At 35.8% G+C, this 17028-nt stretch overlaps 1 protein-coding gene and 1 long non-coding RNA gene across 3 annotated transcripts in view; one reads left to right on the top strand and one right to left on the bottom strand.

The window, feature by feature from the left end:
* The window catches only part of LOC132597795 (uncharacterized), a 319492-nt gene that overhangs the window by 177220 nt on the left and 125244 nt on the right, over positions 1–17028 (top strand). The window lies entirely within an intron of this gene.
* On the bottom strand, positions 11619–12205 carry LOC115840843 (deoxyuridine 5'-triphosphate nucleotidohydrolase, mitochondrial-like). Its single transcript, XM_060305042.1, has one exon. It carries the CDS (start codon positions 12160–12162, stop codon positions 11668–11670), a length of 495 nt encoding a protein of 164 aa, XP_060161025.1. The 5' UTR covers positions 12163–12205; the 3' UTR covers positions 11619–11667.

The raw sequence follows: 17028 nt of genomic DNA, 5'->3' as shown, positions 1-17028 counted from the left end.
GGGCGTGAACCCGCGTCCCCTGCATCGGCAGGTGGACTCTCAACCACTGCGCCACCAGGGAAGCCCAGAAATGCAGGTTTTTAATATTGAGTTTATATTTAGCAATATTGCTAGATTGCTTTATTAGTGTAATAACTTATCTGCAGATACTTTTAGATTTTCTTCTTAAATAACAGTATAACCTATAACCGTTAGTTTCTCCAATCGTTACATTTCATTTTTTTCCCTACCTTTTATCATTGTTTAGGTACAAAGTTGCATAAAGAGATGATAAGAGTATCCATCTTTTGTTCCTATCATCAGAGACAAAACTTTAAACATGTCACCAACACGTATGATGATTTTTATGACGTTTATTTTATTGAATTATCCTTTTTAGATTAAAAAAATCACCTTCTGTAACTATTTGCTAAAAGTTGTTTTATCAAGAATGAATAGTGACTTTTACTAAATGTATTTTTATTTTGCATCAGTTCAGATGACCACACTGTGTTAATGTAATAATTGCACTGATATTCAAATCCTAAATCAATCTTGTATTTTCTATTTTCATACTGTGCTCAACCAAATTTGATATCAATGTCATTATTTGCTATCCTAAAGCAAATACTTTGCTGATATCAATGTCAGTATTTACTTGTTCAGAGTGGTGATCTTTCTTTTTCTCTCATTTGGAAGATATTGTGTATGATTAGAATTATTCCTTTCTTAAAAGTTTTCATAATTCATTGATGATGTTATTAAGTTTTAGGGTTTCATTTTCTAAGGAAGAGCATTGTATTTTCTTTTTACTTTGTGGTTTTTGTTTTTATGGCTACACTGTGCGCCTTGTAGGATCTCAGTTTCCCCACCAAAGATTAAGACCCGACCATGGCAGTGAAAGCCCAGAACCCTAACCACTAGCCACCAGGGAGCTCCCTGTATTATCTTTAAATTTACATTATTATTCATGTTTTCCTTTTTTGTTGTTGTTTGCCAGTTCACCAGTTTTTTATTTTTTCTTCTGGATTATAGAGGTCATGCTATAGGCAATGGATGAAATTGATGAGAAACGTACTAATATTTGCAATGATATGAGTAATGTTCTATTTTTGATATTGAATGGTGAATTTTACATATAGAAAACGTTTTTGTACACCAAAATGTAACATATTTTAGAAATTTTAAAAAAGCATGTGGTGAATCAATATCTATCAATCGAATTAGAGGAAAATACTACTCATGCTTTCTTTTTTTGTCCTTCCTCACTTAGATGTATTTAACATAAAAATTCCACTTGCTGACATTTTAAGTTACTGTATTGAGATTTTTTTGAGAGTACATCTCCTTTCGTTGTACTTTCTTATTTTGTCTGATTCTGTCTGAAATGAACTGCTGGAATCTAGATGGATGGCAAATGTGCTTCACTCTACCAAGGCAGAAGCTATCAGTCTTCATTATATCAAATAGCCCCTACTGTTCTGTCATCTGTCTTTTCCAAGTGGACATCAGTTAACCAAGACACAGATATACTGTAAGGTCATTGATAATGTTTGTCATCAATTTGATTTATGATTTTAAATAGATGGAGTGTACCTTGAAAGCTAAGCATTGATTTAACTAAATCAGATCTGCCTGTGAACTTATAAAAATATAGCAAAGATCTACACATTAAATTCTGTGTGACTGGGCCATTACAATGCTGTCTAGATGTACTATTCCTCTAAATTAAATGACTCAGCTCACACGCCTCAGCTTCCTGATTTCATTTTCAAAGATACTTCATTTTTTGTTCAAATACCTAAAAACGGAAGCGTCTGTCTGCTTGAGTTAAACTTAATATTTAAACAGATTCAGCTTGAGTAATATCCACATGCAACTCAGTCCAGATTTACAAGTAGAAATTTGGTGAGATACTGTGTTTATGCAAAATCATTTTCTTCTGTATTAAAAAAATGATCAGTTCAGTTCAGGGTGTTCAGTAGCAAGGAAAACTGAGCAGTTTATGATAGCTTAATGAAGGTTCAAATCCAGATAGAAATATGAAGAATTCCCTCAATGAAATGGTGGAAAATATGCCATATCTTAACTCTAGAAGGGCAACAAAGTTTGAATGAATTATTTGAGCTTGAATAGAGTTATAATGCAAAGATAAGGGTTACAGTAGTCTTAGAGATTTCTCTTTATAATTATATCCATATATTGCATTCCTTTTTTATTATAATGAAATATTTTAAGCACACTAAAAATAGTGTGCCCAAGTGCCCACCTTCTAGCTTAAGAAATAATACTACAAATATAATTCAAACCTCCTTTATACAATTTCTCAATTCCATTGTCCTATCTCCTTTACTTCCTGGAGGTAACCACTATCCCAAATTTAAAGTTTATCAGTGCTGTGAATATTTTGGATTTTTATCAAGTATGTTTGTACCCCAAAATATATAATTTTGTTTTGTATGTTTTAAAATTTTACATAAAAGTATCATTCTGTAGTTAAATTGTATCAATGTATTTTTGAGTTTTATTTATGTTGATGCAATTTTCCCTACTTCATTAATTTCACTCTATATCCATTATTCTCTTGATAAATAGCTAAGTATTTCACTTTCTCATTACAAAAACTCAGCAATATATATGCTTGTACATGTGTCCTTGGTCTTAAAAAATTGAAATACAAAGGAATGAAGTGAAATGGCAAGGGAAAAGAGAATAAAAGAAAATATTCAAAGGTATCACACATGTAAGGATATTGTTTCATGAAAATTCCTTTTTCCCCTAACTATGTGTGTACAGCATTGCAATATAAAAATGATTTTTTTACTGTGAATGATGGTTAATGTGTTTTTTAAAGTACTGCTCTAATATATGTGAATAGATACTGAATTCTTGGATAGTAGGGTACTGGCATCTTTAACGTAATGGATATTCCAATTCTCCTCTAGAATGGTGGTGTCAATTAAATTCCTCCAGCAATGAGGGAGAAGTCTTGTGGCTCCATATCCTCTGATGCTTTCAGGCTTTTGATTGTTTCACATAGTTTTAATTTGGATTGTCCTCACAGATGATGAGACAGATTATCTGTTCAAATTCCTATTTTTATTTTCCTTTTCAGTGACCTGCCCATTCAGAGTTTTTGCCACCTCTCTATTTTTCTTAACTATTTGCAGTTTGTTTTCTTATGTTATATAGTGGGAGTTCTTTATATAACCTTGGTCCTTGTCCTTCTGAATCCACCTGGTTAGAAATCATTTTCTTATTGTCTGTGGTTTGATTTTTCACTTACTTTGTGATGAACAGAGATTCATTTTTCAGTATAGTTGAATTAATTGAGTGCCACCATTTTGGTTTCTATCTTTAAAAAATATGTTTAAAAAAATCTCTCACTATGCTGTATTTTTTAAATTATTCTCTTCTATTTTGTTCTAGAGGATTTAAAATTTTCACATTTAGTGTTTTAATGCCCATGACACTTATTTTTACTGTAAGGTGTAGATCCAAGTTAATTGTTTTCTTTTTTCTTTTTTTTTTTTTTGGTTACACCATTCAGCATGCAGGATCCTAGTTCCCCAAGCGGGGATCGAACCTGCTCCCCCTGCAGTGGAAGTGCAGAGTCTCAATCACTGGACCACCAGGGGAGTCCCAAATTGTTTTTATTGAATGACAATTTATCTCAGCATATTTATTAAATAGACCATGTTTCCCAGTAATTATATTATTACTAAAATATAATATAACTGTGTTATTAAAATAATTTTAATAATTACTGCCAGTCATTAAAATCAGTCCTTTGACCCTGTTCTTCTATAATTATTTGCTAATTTTGAACATTTTCTTAGTATTTTAAGAATTAGCTTATCTATTAAAAAAATCCTTTGAGGAGTTTGATATGAATTACTTTGAATTGATAGATTTATTTTGATTTAATTAATTTTAATAAAATTTTAATTTAAGTATCGTTTTATATTTACAGAAAATTTCAAAGATAGTAGAGAGAATTCCCATATAGCACATACCCAGTTTTCCCTACTATCAATATTAACAGCTTGCATTAATGTGTACATTGTCAGAATTAATGAATCAGTATTGATACATTATTATCCACTGTAACCCATCTTTTACTCAGATTTCCTTCATTTTTACCTAATCTACTTTTTCTATGCCAGGATACTAGATTACATTTAGCAGTCATATCTCCTTAGGCTCCTCTTGGTGTGACAGTTTCTGAGAGTTTTCTTGTTTTTGATGACCTTGAAAGTTTTGAGGAAATATTTTGTAGAATCTGTAATGAAAGATGACAATAATGGTGAGTGACATTATGCATTTGTCAAAATCCATAGAATTTCACATCAGAAAGTAAATTTTAATATGTGCAAAAAATTTAAAATGTCATTTGAGAGGTCGAGGGAACCCAGGATGGAATGTAGAATGTGACAGGAGAATCTAACTGTATTACAAATGTATGAAGCAACCTAACAGAAGAGGATGGGGGAAATGATGCTGAACTAAGTAATTTTGAAAACGACTTCTGTAAGAATAAAGTCATTTTATTCTTACTTAAAGGAAGGCTACATAAACACTATACTAGTTGATAAAGTTGTTTATCACAGGGGTACATTTAATAATTCTGAAGCTACTATACCTATATATTGTATTAAATAAATAGATGGTGGATGGTGAGAGCCAGGATTTTCATTGCTGGAGTAGGAGGTTACAGATAAGAAAGAAGTTAGAATTATGCATAATCCATATGGTAATGGATTAATGTTGGAGGGATCAGTGTGAACTTTTGTTTAGGTTAATATAGATACAGATGGCTAAATAGGGAAACATTTATAGATATGTTTATAGACACATATATTTCCTTGCTCTATCAACTAAGAGAGCCTAGAAGCAATGATGCTCTAGTTACAATGAGTAGATGTAGCACTCAGATATCAGTTTTTAATACCATTCTTTAATAAAGACAATTAGCCATTTTCCTTGGAAAATGGCTAATTCTAAGAATTGGGCAGGGAATATGCAACATGAGCTTGCAGCATTGTGTAGTGTAGTGCCAGAAAGTTAGGTAATTCTCATTCCCCCCCACCCCACACACATACCACACACACAGACACAAACACACACACACACACTAATAGAATATGTGAAAGGGATTCAACAGCTAACTGAAAGGTTGAAATAGCCAAAGTTGAAATAATTTGAGGAACAAAACAATAAAGTAGTAATGGATTAGAACCCAAAGTATAAAATAAATATCCATGAGTCCATACTGACATAAATGATTGAATAAATAAGTAAATGATGAGAACAGAAAAATCCTCTGTGCAGAAGAATTCCAAATAATATATGTAGCTATTTTGCCCTCAAGAAGTGGAGCAAAACTCCCTACTCCTTAATATGTGCTGAACAGAATGGCTTTTTTCTAAAGAATACCTTATGGAAAGGGGAATAAAGGAATAACTTTACAGTGAACAAGCCTGAAAAAGACTACCTCAACCAAAAGATCAGATCAACATCAACAGTGATAAGTTACGCTGGTAATATATAGCCTTGATATGATGTGATTAGAATGTAATGTCTATAGATTTTATCACTGTGGTCTTCTGCCCAAAATTCCTTTACTATGCTCGATTAAACATCAGACAAATCCCAACTGAGGCACATTCTATAAAAATACCTGACCAATACTCCTCAAAACTCTCAGTCATCAAAAACAAGGAAAATCTGAGAAACTGTTACTTCAAGAGGAGCCTAAAAAGATAAGACCACTACTTATGTAGTATTCTGGATGGGATTCTGAAATAGAAAGTAGAAAACGAAGATTAGTTAAAAATGAAGGAAATCTGAATAAAATATGGGTTATAGTAGATAATAATGTATCAACTTTTACGCCTGTATGTGTGTAAGTCTATGGACCATAGACTACATATAAAATCCAATGCTATAATGAGAAATATGGTGTATATGAGAGAGAGAGAGAGAGAGAGGAGAGGGGAGAGAGAAGAGGAGGGAATCTTTAGTCCTTGTATGCTCTCCTAGGTTTTGTTTTTTTTTTTTCTCTCAAACTGGATTAAAAGTCCTATAAAAGATTCATACTGTATTGAACAAAATCCCCTGATGTATAATCAAGGGCCCATAAAATTTTTCTTTTTCATTCATTTAGAAGCTCTTGGGGATGAAGAGTCAGGTGTTTCATATATTTAAATCAAATGAGCACATTTAAGAATTTCGTTGAACCTGATACATCCGTACACTTAAGAAAGTCTAAGAGGGGCACACCAGGGCCTTCTTTCTTAAGGACACAGTGGGTACCTGCAGTCCTTGAGAGCTGGTGATTGATCATATACCACAAAACTCCTAGAGGACCACAGCCTGGAATAGGATAAAAGATAGTAGACTAAATTCTTTCCTTGTTCAGAGTCTCCTGCATCTTTATAGCCCTAGTATACATTTTATATAATATATTCTAGTAAACAAGCATACAACTCATATACTCCAAAAACATAGTAAAATAATGTTTACTCATTCTTTGGGTTCTGGACTCAATTCCAATGTGTGGAGGGAGGTGGTATCCCCATACCACCAACCAATGTTCTGGACACTAGCTGTGTGTCTGACAATACAACTCAATTCTATCTACCCAGAGATAGTATCAGATCCCACTGATAAGTAAGGGGCTCAGTCCCACAAGACTGCCCTCTACTTCAGAGGACAATTGCAAACCCAGGTTGTTACCTATGCTTCAGAGGTTCCCATGGTCCCCTCCTTGGGTTTGATTAATTTGTTAAAGTGACTCACAGACCTCAGGAAATTCGTTTACTCACTAAATTACCCGTTTAGTACAAAGGATTTTAAAGATAGGATTAAAGGACCATTCAGATAAAATTTATCTCTGGTAATCACTCTTATTCTGGGAAAGACCAATTTAAATCCTGATGAAGAAATACGTAGTATGAGCAGGGGAGCTTCTGTCCTCATGGAGTTTATGGCTGGGCACAGTAGAAGTCATTTGTTCTGGGATGAATTTTCTATTACAGTTTTCATTTGTATTTCATCAAACTAACTTCCCCTACAGCAGTCTAGCAGCACTCCCAGCATGTGAGACTGTTAGTTTATTACAAATTACTGCACATGGTCACCTACCAGAAAACTGAAGGTTGCTGTATAAGATCAGTGAAAACTTGTGTATGGCACGATCTTAATTTATTTTATACATCACAGGATTCAGCTTCTGAGGAAAAATAGATTTTTATTACTCTTATTATAATGCATACTTAGAAGCTAAAAGCCGATGATGCTTACTAGTATTTTCTAGTTTTTTAGTATGTTTTAAAGGCTATGAATCTAAATTACATGTAATGATGTTAATAATGTGTTACCCATCATGAATAGACTTACATACCTGACTTTCAAAATTACTTGAGTAATATGGATGGTGACTTTGCATTAACTTATTCCTGGTCTCATGACTAATTTCCTTTGTGACCAACAGACCGTGGTCATGAATGGTGAATTAAGATTTCGCTGCAGCCTATGGCCATTGCAAGAGAAAAGTTAGAAGTCACAGATGGGAACTGATACCAAGATATGATTTTAATAACACCAAATTACAACAAATGAAACAAGTTAGTCACAGATACAGAGATAAAATCATGACACAATGACTCACATTATATCCAGAGGACATTTAAAAATAATAGCGACTGTAGCACTTGGTTTCTTCTTTTTTGATAAATGTTGTTAATAATACTTTATATTTGCAATTTGTAAACTTTTTCAAGTGTAATGCAGGATTAACTCTGATATTTTTAAATGTAGAAGTATACGAGACATAAATTAAAGTAAAATAATGGGAATAATTTTAGGAAAGAGATGTCCAACTCAGTAGTTTTGACTGTCTAAACTGGATTATTACAGAGTAATACATTAGAGACTTTTTTTTTTGAGCATAATAAATTAAGATGACTAAACCATTACATTATCAAAGTCTTGTTGAACAAAAGTGGTATTTGACTTAAATTTCAACTTCTTTTCAGTGGAATAAAATAGATTGCTCAGAAGTTAAAAAAGAAATTGGAAGGATAATTGCAACTTAAAAGTTAAGAGAACATGTTTGCAACTTAAAAGTCCTAAAGCAGTTGAAAAAGTAGAAGTTTAAGTCTGACAAAATGGAAGCTTTAAATGGAGGTTTTGAAATGAAAGACATACCTCCCTTTTCATTAGAGTACAGTTCTTTTCCTTACTTTATGGTGCCCAAACTTAATACAAATGATGCAAGAGCAAGGTTTTTTTTCCAAACTTAATACAAGTGATGCAACTGCAAGATTTTTTTTTTTCTTCAACATATGTAATGTATGGCTACTACTGATTGAAGAGTTTTATTGTTCTCTTTATTGTGATATCATGCCTAGTGACGCTTTACCTTACTTGGAGAAACCTCAATCTGATTCTTCAGAAATGCTCAGTAAGCGATAATACCCACACTAAATTTTAATTCACTTTTGAGAACTTTCTCACATGAACTCATAATGATTTTCCTTAGATATTTCTGGTAATTGTAGAAGGATGCACCACAAACCAATTCTTATAATAATGCCCTTTAGCTTCTCTTCTTTTGTGGATCTCAGCATTTCTATGACAGACTGTGTTATCACAGCTTTGTAACATGACTGTAATTTAACAAGTCACAAGCAGGAAACTTGTAGTACATTTTAATTTAATATATTAAATTATATTTTAATTGGTTAACATTAGACATAGGATAATAAAATGAATTCTTAGCGGTGACATAGTTGAAACAGCAGGGAAGGGGGCAGGGCAAAGCCTTTGAAAGAATGACATAGCCCAAGGACATGACATAAACTGATTAGAACCAAATGGGCCCAAGATGGCGGACAAGTCGACTTCCACCAGACCTTGAGCCTCAGTATATGCTCACTGTAACCCATCAGCAAGCTAAATGACACACCCACAGGCACCATGACAATTTCCAAGGCCAACCATAAGGATCAAAGAGTGGGAGATGGCCCAATTCCTGGAAATCCCCGCCCCTTCCTGAAATAGCTGGAATACTCCCCCCACTCATTAGCCTATGAAATTACCCACCCCTATAAAAACTGACAACCCCATACCCTGGTGCCCTTCTCATCTTCTGAGATGGCCCACACTCTCTCTGTGGAGTGTGTTTCTCTCTAAATAAATCCAGTTCTCACCTATCACTTTGTGTCTCACTGAATTCTTTCTGTGATGAGACATCAAGAACCTGAGCTTCATTATGTCCTGAAACCAGGTGTGTGATCTCAGTGGGAAGACTGTGGGTTTTGGCCAGATTCAAGTCCCAGCCACATGGGTTCAAGTCCCAATCTGACTTTAGCCTGGGTTCGAGTCCTGGCATGTGGGTTCAAGTCCCAATCTGAGGTGCATGGTTTCACAGTCATGCCAATATCACTTCTTTTGTGTATTGATTTTCTTCATACAGTGAGAAAGAGAATTGCTGATAAGAACTAGAAGGCTTGGTTACATGATATTTTCATAATTTTGCCTTCATATTGAGCAGTTCAAGAGTCATCTTGAATTAGTAAATTGTACTTTATTCCAGGATGAAAGCCCTCTGTCTTCAAGATAACATTGTAGATGTATCACTTTTTTGTTGCATCAACACTGATTTGCAAATAACACAGCAGTGCAGTAATTCAAGGTATCTGTATGTGTTTCCAGAGATATAGAGCCCAGAAACATTCTTTAGAGGCTCAAACAGACTCCCTTCCAGTGGTCCTAAGGGTGCTGGTTGTACTCAGCCTCTCTGGTATAGGACTGTTGAGACATTTTGTTCCTGAATGCTCATTCAGGCAGATATTGGACAGCATAAATTTAGAATCTCCTTTCAAATGCCCAGAAACCACATACAAAATACGTTCTATTTTAATATTTCACAAATAATAATATTTTTCCTCACCTAACTTGATGCATGTTCAGTTTTTAACAAAATTGGTAATTAACAAATTGGAATAATCAAAATTCTATACTAAATAGCATAGGGGTGATATGCTTCTAGATGTCTACGGATGTGTGAGATCATTTTCTCCAGTTACTTCACCTTGGTGATACCATTAATAATAATAAACATGAGAGTAAAACTGAATATTTTTATTGAATGCACTCTTTATAGGATAATACCATGTTATGTATTTTTTAAGAATCATCTTCCTTAATCATCATAGCAATCCTAGGAGATGGGTACTATTATCTATATTTTACATTGAAGGGTTTCAGAACAAACCTCCCCCAAATATGTTACTTCTGCATGAAAATTATTTTGAGCTAAAGGCAATTGAGATCCTGTGGATTGAAGAGAAATTTCTGCCCCTGCTTAACTACTTAGAAGAATTTAAATTGGTCTTTCCCAGAATAAGAGTTATTACCAGAGATAAATTTTATCTGAATGGTCCATCTGTAAGTCATGGCAAACATCTAATTACCCAACATCTGCTCTTCTTATTGTCCTGTAAATTACCCTCCTGTCCTTGGAAGCCTCAGGCCCCTAGCCTATTTCTTAGCTCAAGATGTCATATATATCTTATTGTTCTCTCTTTGAACTTCTCATGTATGTGGGGTCTTTGACCCTCTCATATATGTGGGGTTCCCATACATACAAAATAAAATTTGATTTTCTCCTGTTAATTTGTCTCATGTCAGTTTAATTCTTAGACCATCCAGAAGAAACTCAAAGGGTAGAAGAAAGTTTTGAGGTTTTTTTTTCCTCCCACAACATACAGAAAACTGAAACACTGAAAGCTTAAATAAATTGCCTCATGTCACCCAGCAAGAGGAAGTGTCATGCATAGATCTTGAATCCTGAATCTTTGCTGGATATGATGTTGTGATTTATAAAAAGAAACATGTGTTTGGTCTTTGTCCCATTTCTAGCCCTGAGCTTCTAAAACACTTGGAACTTCCTAAGTGGTGAGAGAGATAAAGGTGTCTTTTTTAATGTTAATGAGGTGACTTTTGGAATGCCCCCAGGTCACCTAAGGATGGGGGCTGGTTGCCAGAAAAAACAACCATGTGATTGAAGAGTTGTAACTTTCAGTTCCACCCCTTGACCTCTGGGGAGGGGTGAGGGGCTAGAGGTTGAAATGATCACCACTGGACAAGACTTCATCTCTCATGCTTATGTAATGAAGCCTTTATAAAAACCCAAAGAGCTTTTAGGTTGGTGGACAGGTGGAGTTTGGGGAGATTGACAAACTCAGAGAGAGCATTGGAGCTCCATACCCTTTCCCCATACTGCCCTGTGTATCTCTTACATCTGCTTATTCCTGAATTATATCTTTTTATAACATACTGGTAATTTAGTGGGTAAATGAGTTTCCTGTGTTCTGTGAGCTGCTTGTAAGCAAAAAGAACAAAGAATCTTGCTCATCATCCAGTTTAAGAAAGGTTAAAATGCAACCCACTGAAGAGCCCCACCAACAGTGTGCCCTGAGAAGAGTTTCAAGACCCAAGATTCTTGAATCTTCCCATACGTAGATAAGCACTAAAACCATTAACCTGAAGTACCAGGATTTTGTGATAAGCAGTAATCTTTTACAAAGATATATATATATATATTTTTTTCACTTTAAGCAAAGTCTTTATTTTCAAGGAAAAAGTATATTTTCTCATTTTCTTTTCTTGTCATAAATTTTAATTATTTCCAGTGGAACCAAAACCTCCTGAACCCCTTTCAGTGTCATCTAAAACTTGAACTTCCTCTATTTCTGGGTAAAATATCCGTTCACAAATGAGCTGTGCAATTCGATCACCCTTTTTGACTTCGAACTTTTCTTTGCCAAAATTAAACAGGACAACACCAATATTTCCTCTATAATCTTCATCTATGACACCAGCTCCTACATCTATGAAGTGTTTTGCAGCCAAGCCAGAACGTGGAGCTACTCTCCCATAGCACCCAGAAGGAAGAGCTATCTGAGTGTCTCTTTTCACAAGGGCTTTCTCCATAGGTGGTACTGTGTAATCATAGGCACTGTATAGGTCATAGCCCGCGGCGCGCTCAGACCCCTTGGTCGGAGCGGTGGCGTGCTCCGAAAGCCGGACAAAGCGGAGCCGCATGCCGCCCTCCTTCGCAGGCCGGGCCCGTTTGCTGGGGGAGATGACTTGTGCCTCTTGAGAGCAGGGCATGGCAGGGCAGAATGTGAGCACAAAGGGAGCAGGCGGAACAAGAGACAGCAGGATGAGCGCAGCGCACCAGTTCTAAACTTCCCGCCAACAACTCCCTGCCCCGCCCCCCCCAAGATATATATTTTATTACATTTATTTCCCAGGACCACTGTCCTCCCCCCCCACCCCCCACCCCCCCAAAATATATATGCTGGCTCTTGGCTCTTTCCTCCCCTCTTTGGAGCAGTTCCTCAGAGTTATCTGAGAGGCTATCTCCTGGGCTATAGTCCTAGTAAGACTCTGAATAAAATTCAACTCACAGCTCTTATGTTGTGCTTTTTTTTTTTTCCCAGTAGACATGCTCTAGCAAATTAATCAAACCCAAGGAAAGGTCATGGAAATATGATTTATAGCCAGTTGGTCAGAAGTACAGGTAACAACATGCACTTGAGATTGGCATCCTGAGTTAGAGTGGGTTGTTGGAACCTCCAATTTGTAGCACATGAGTCAAAAGACTGGTCACAACCTGGGCTTTGTTGACCTGAAACTAATAAACTGCCTGATATTTCTCCAGCAAAGATAGGTTTATTCAGGATTGGTGGAGAATTGCAATTTGGGATCAGCAGCCATGGTGAGCCACCTGCAAGTCCCCACAGGGCAAGGAAAGGAGAACACTTTTATAGAGAGGAAAGGGAAGTTAGGAGGGTATAGTAAACAAAGTCTGTGCCTTTTCATTGGCTGAGTCCTTGCCGGGAAAGAAGAGGAGTCTTTCTCTATCCTGTTGGGCTCTGCTATCTTCACCATCTGTGAGAGCTCTCCTTTCTGGTCTCCCAACTCTAACTGAGGTTTCTGTTTATTAATTTTTTATAGCCTGCAATTGGCATCCAAAGTGGAGGGCAGTCTTGTAGGATTGAACTATTTACCTGTGGAATCTGATGCTACCTTTGGGGAGATAATGTCAGAATTCAGTTGAATTGTAGAATGCTCAGCTGGTGTCGGGAGCATTGCTTGGTGGTGTGGAGAAACCTCCCTTTTCACCATGAATTAGAATTCTCCACTCCAGAACCCAAATATTGGAGTATCCTGTAAAATAGCCTTGACATTTGGTTTTAGGTTAAGTTACCATGCTTTAAAAGTATTGTTAACGTCTTAGATTATTTTTAAGTGTGTGAAATACAAAACTATGTTACTTTTTGTGCTAAATAGACTCACAGTCATCAGTGGACTTTGCCTGTACTGAAAAGTAATGGTATTGCAAAGGCAGTGAGGACAAATACCATGGACAGCACACAGAGTTACAGTGTGCACTTGCTTTTCCTTCTGCTTCCTTTTAAAAAAATATTTTTATACCAAATACTAAAGAGGTCATGAAGTCAAGATATGAAGACAGTCTGACTTTCTTGAAGATTTGTGTTGAAGAAAAATTGAAACTTAGATGACAGTTGATGAAATATGTAATCTGTGATTCATCTGTCCTCCTCTAAATTCTAGAATTACTTTCTCCACTCATTTTGTCAGCATTCAGAAATCTCAAAGGACTCAAAACATAGCCTAAGACATTAAAAAATGGCATAGATGAAATACAAGAACACACGCACATTTTTTCCTCATCAGCGATTTCCAGGCAATAGTGGTGTAAGTGTATTTCTCCAATACATTGGCTGAAAAGTAGAGAATTAGAACTATATTTCTCTCTTTTCTCATCTACTTCCTCTTCTTTTGTATCTTTTTTCTTTTTCAGCTGAACTATTCTTTCAGTTATTTTCCTTTACTTCTCTTCTTACCTTCTTTTCCTTTGCCTCTGGTCCTTAGAATGCAGATGTTGAGAATTGTGTTTTGATGAGTTTGAGAGATATGCAAGGGTAGCTGAAGTAATTCCAGCTTGAGTTTTTGTTTTATGATAAGTTTAAATCAGAGGGGAAAGTTGGGTGTGAATAGTTTCAAAGGATTTTTTGTGGTTCTCTGAACTTAAGACCTATCTGGTTAATAGAATAGAAGAATTAGTATAATATGTTGCTTAAGAACACATGTTGGAGTAAGATTGGCATTTTAAATCTGGATGTTCCATTCACTAGCCATGTGTATTTATTATTGACTCAATTTCCTCATCTGTAATAATGGAGACAATGTTACTCCATAGGGATGTTATACTTATTAAGTTGAGTGATGCATACCAATTGTCTCATTTCATGCTTCTGAAAAAATAAATGCTATTTCCCTTTTCCTTACCTAATGCAAATCCAGTAGTTAGCATGGGGTTTAAATTTAAATAGGCCTAGTTATTCGTAGTTGTTCTTACGAGAAGAAAATGTTTCTGTATATCTTTAAAAGTCAACTAAAACATGTTAACGATTAGAGTAATACATCGCTGATCACTTTTTGTCGTTGTTTTTGTCGGTTTTGTTTTCTGTTTTACAAGAGAGTTTCTTCAGCGGGTTTTAAAGTCTAGTTTCATTTCAAAATGAAGCAGTTTCCACAACTGGATGGACCCCTTGCAATCCTGTGGATTAGGTTATATTAATCTTTCCTTACCAGCAGGGATTTTTCCTCCAGATCAGTGCATGGTTCTTTGCCCAGTGTATGGAATGGCTGATTGTGCTTTTGCCCCCCTATGAAGCTGGAAACTGGGCGACCAGGTGTAATATATAATTAGTGTGTCCCAATCAAGCATCATCTGTGTTGTTCCTGATTTCATTTTCCATATCTGAAATATACCCGTCTGAGCTAAAACTCACTTTACTTTTAAACACTCTACAAATGTGACTGAAGTGTTTTTCATATTGAATGCTTTTTTGACTTCTTAAATAGGGAATTTGGAGATTTTGAATGACTCTAGCCATGCAGTATTACCATGAATCATCCAGTAGCTACTGAGGAATAGTTATGTTAGACTTCCTCTATCAGCTTTTAATGAACATTCACCTCATTCCTCTAAGCCACAGTCCATCTGCCGCTGCTTGCTGCTGTCTATGGATATTTAGGTATCAGTGGCAGCATCCACCCTTATTTTAATCTACAGGTTTAATGGAATGAAATAAAGGACTTTAATGGAATATTATGTTGACGTTAGAGGGGTTGTGGTGGCCAACAACTAATGGCATGGAAAATATCTTTGATATAATATACAGTTGTCAACTTAAAAAATTGTTCACAACCTAAAAGTTGAGAGTTATCTTTTACTTGGCAGGAATTTTTAGGACTTCAAGCCTAGGAGGCAGCATCTCAAGTAACCCTGAGAGAACTGCTCCAAGGATGTGATGGGGAGAGCCAGACTATATAGGAGTTTTGCAACAAAGGGCAGGGAGTCTGAAAGTCAAAAGATTATCGTTAATTAAAAAAAAAAAAAAAACCAGATATGTCAAGTTAAGGAATGTAGCACTTTTCTGTGTATGGGAAGATGCAAAAGTCTGGGCTCACTGAAATCATTCCTTTGATATACACCTCAGCTCTCTGGGGCCAGTATCTTGTGTTTTCACATCCTGAATTTCCTCAGGGCTCACCATGGGGAGTGGCTGCAGTCTGATGGCTGCTAGATGGCAGGTATTCTTTCCTTCCTGAGTCTCCTCAGGGCTCACCAGCTCACGTTAGAGGACTGCAATCGCTGATAACTGTAACATACTTTGTTTATTGATATGGCAGGCAATAGTCCATTTCTCACAGTGATAAAGGAGAAAGGATACATACTGCAAATGTACAGCATTTATTATAAAAGATGTATACATAGATTAAAATGCAGAGAGAATGTTAAAATGCTAATGGAAGTTTTTAAAGGCAATTTAAGCTATTGGTGCATATTTTTATATATATTTAGAATTTTATGTATTGACATTGCTTCAAAAATAAAATGAAATATGTTAAACTTTAGGAGTTTCTTACATTTCTGTGTAGTTGATCTGAAAATGAGTGGATTTTGCTTGTAGAATTGTCTATAAATTAAGGGTGCATAGGCTTTGAATGTGAGACCAATGGATTTCCCTTCTATCTGGGTGCATGCATTTAGCATAATGAATTCTACGTCCAGAATTTTTGCTGTTAGAACTTTTTGAACTTATCTCTGGTTACTAAGCTGGTTTCTGGGTAACTGAGGTTTTAGACAAATTGCTATCCATTTCCACTCATGGTTGTTTCTCAACAATGATTCGAATAACAGTAATATAAAAATAAGAGACATTAAGAAATAATGACACAAATCCACAAGGGCTGATTAGGAGGGCTTCGCAGTGGAATATTTTTCAAATCACTTACTTCTATGATCACAATGATTTTCTTCAGTATTTCAGAGCATTCCTCCTACCTGGACTGCTTTGGGTAGATGGTCTTCTTAATTGTGAAAGATGCAAGGAGCCTAACTAAAGCCAAGGATCAGTTACTGCTGTACATGACTAACAACTTCATTCCAAACAGTGAACTATAACCTTGAAGAATATTATTTTGACAGATATATCCACAGTGTTTTTTAAGATGCATATACTAGAGCAGTGATCAGAGGTGTCTTTACTGTAATGGATGAGGAAAGTGTTTTATAATTCAAATGTGCAGGATGAGTTTGAAAAATAAAATTTGTGAAGCCAGGAAATTTAAGAGATTGTGTAGAGATAGCAAATATCACATGTTTTAGTTTCTTAGGATTGGTGTAAGAAAGTACCAAAAAATGGTAGCTTAAAACAGCAGGAATTTATAGCCTCATGCTTTGGAGGCTAGAATTCCAAAATCAGGTCTATGCTGGCATCTCTGATGGTTCCAGGAGAGAATCCATCCTTGCCTCTTCTAGCTTCTGGCATTCCTTGACTTGCAGATTAATCTTTCTAGACACATGGCTGACTTCTCCCTACCTGTCCTCATATGATCTTCTCTCTGTGCATGTCTGCCTCCATGTCAAATCTCCCT

Source organism: Globicephala melas, chromosome 9 (genome assembly GCF_963455315.2).
Source record: "Globicephala melas chromosome 9, mGloMel1.2, whole genome shotgun sequence".
Classification (NCBI taxonomy): Eukaryota; Metazoa; Chordata; class Mammalia; order Artiodactyla; family Delphinidae; genus Globicephala; species Globicephala melas.
This window is presented reverse-complemented; position numbering and strand designations above follow the sequence as displayed.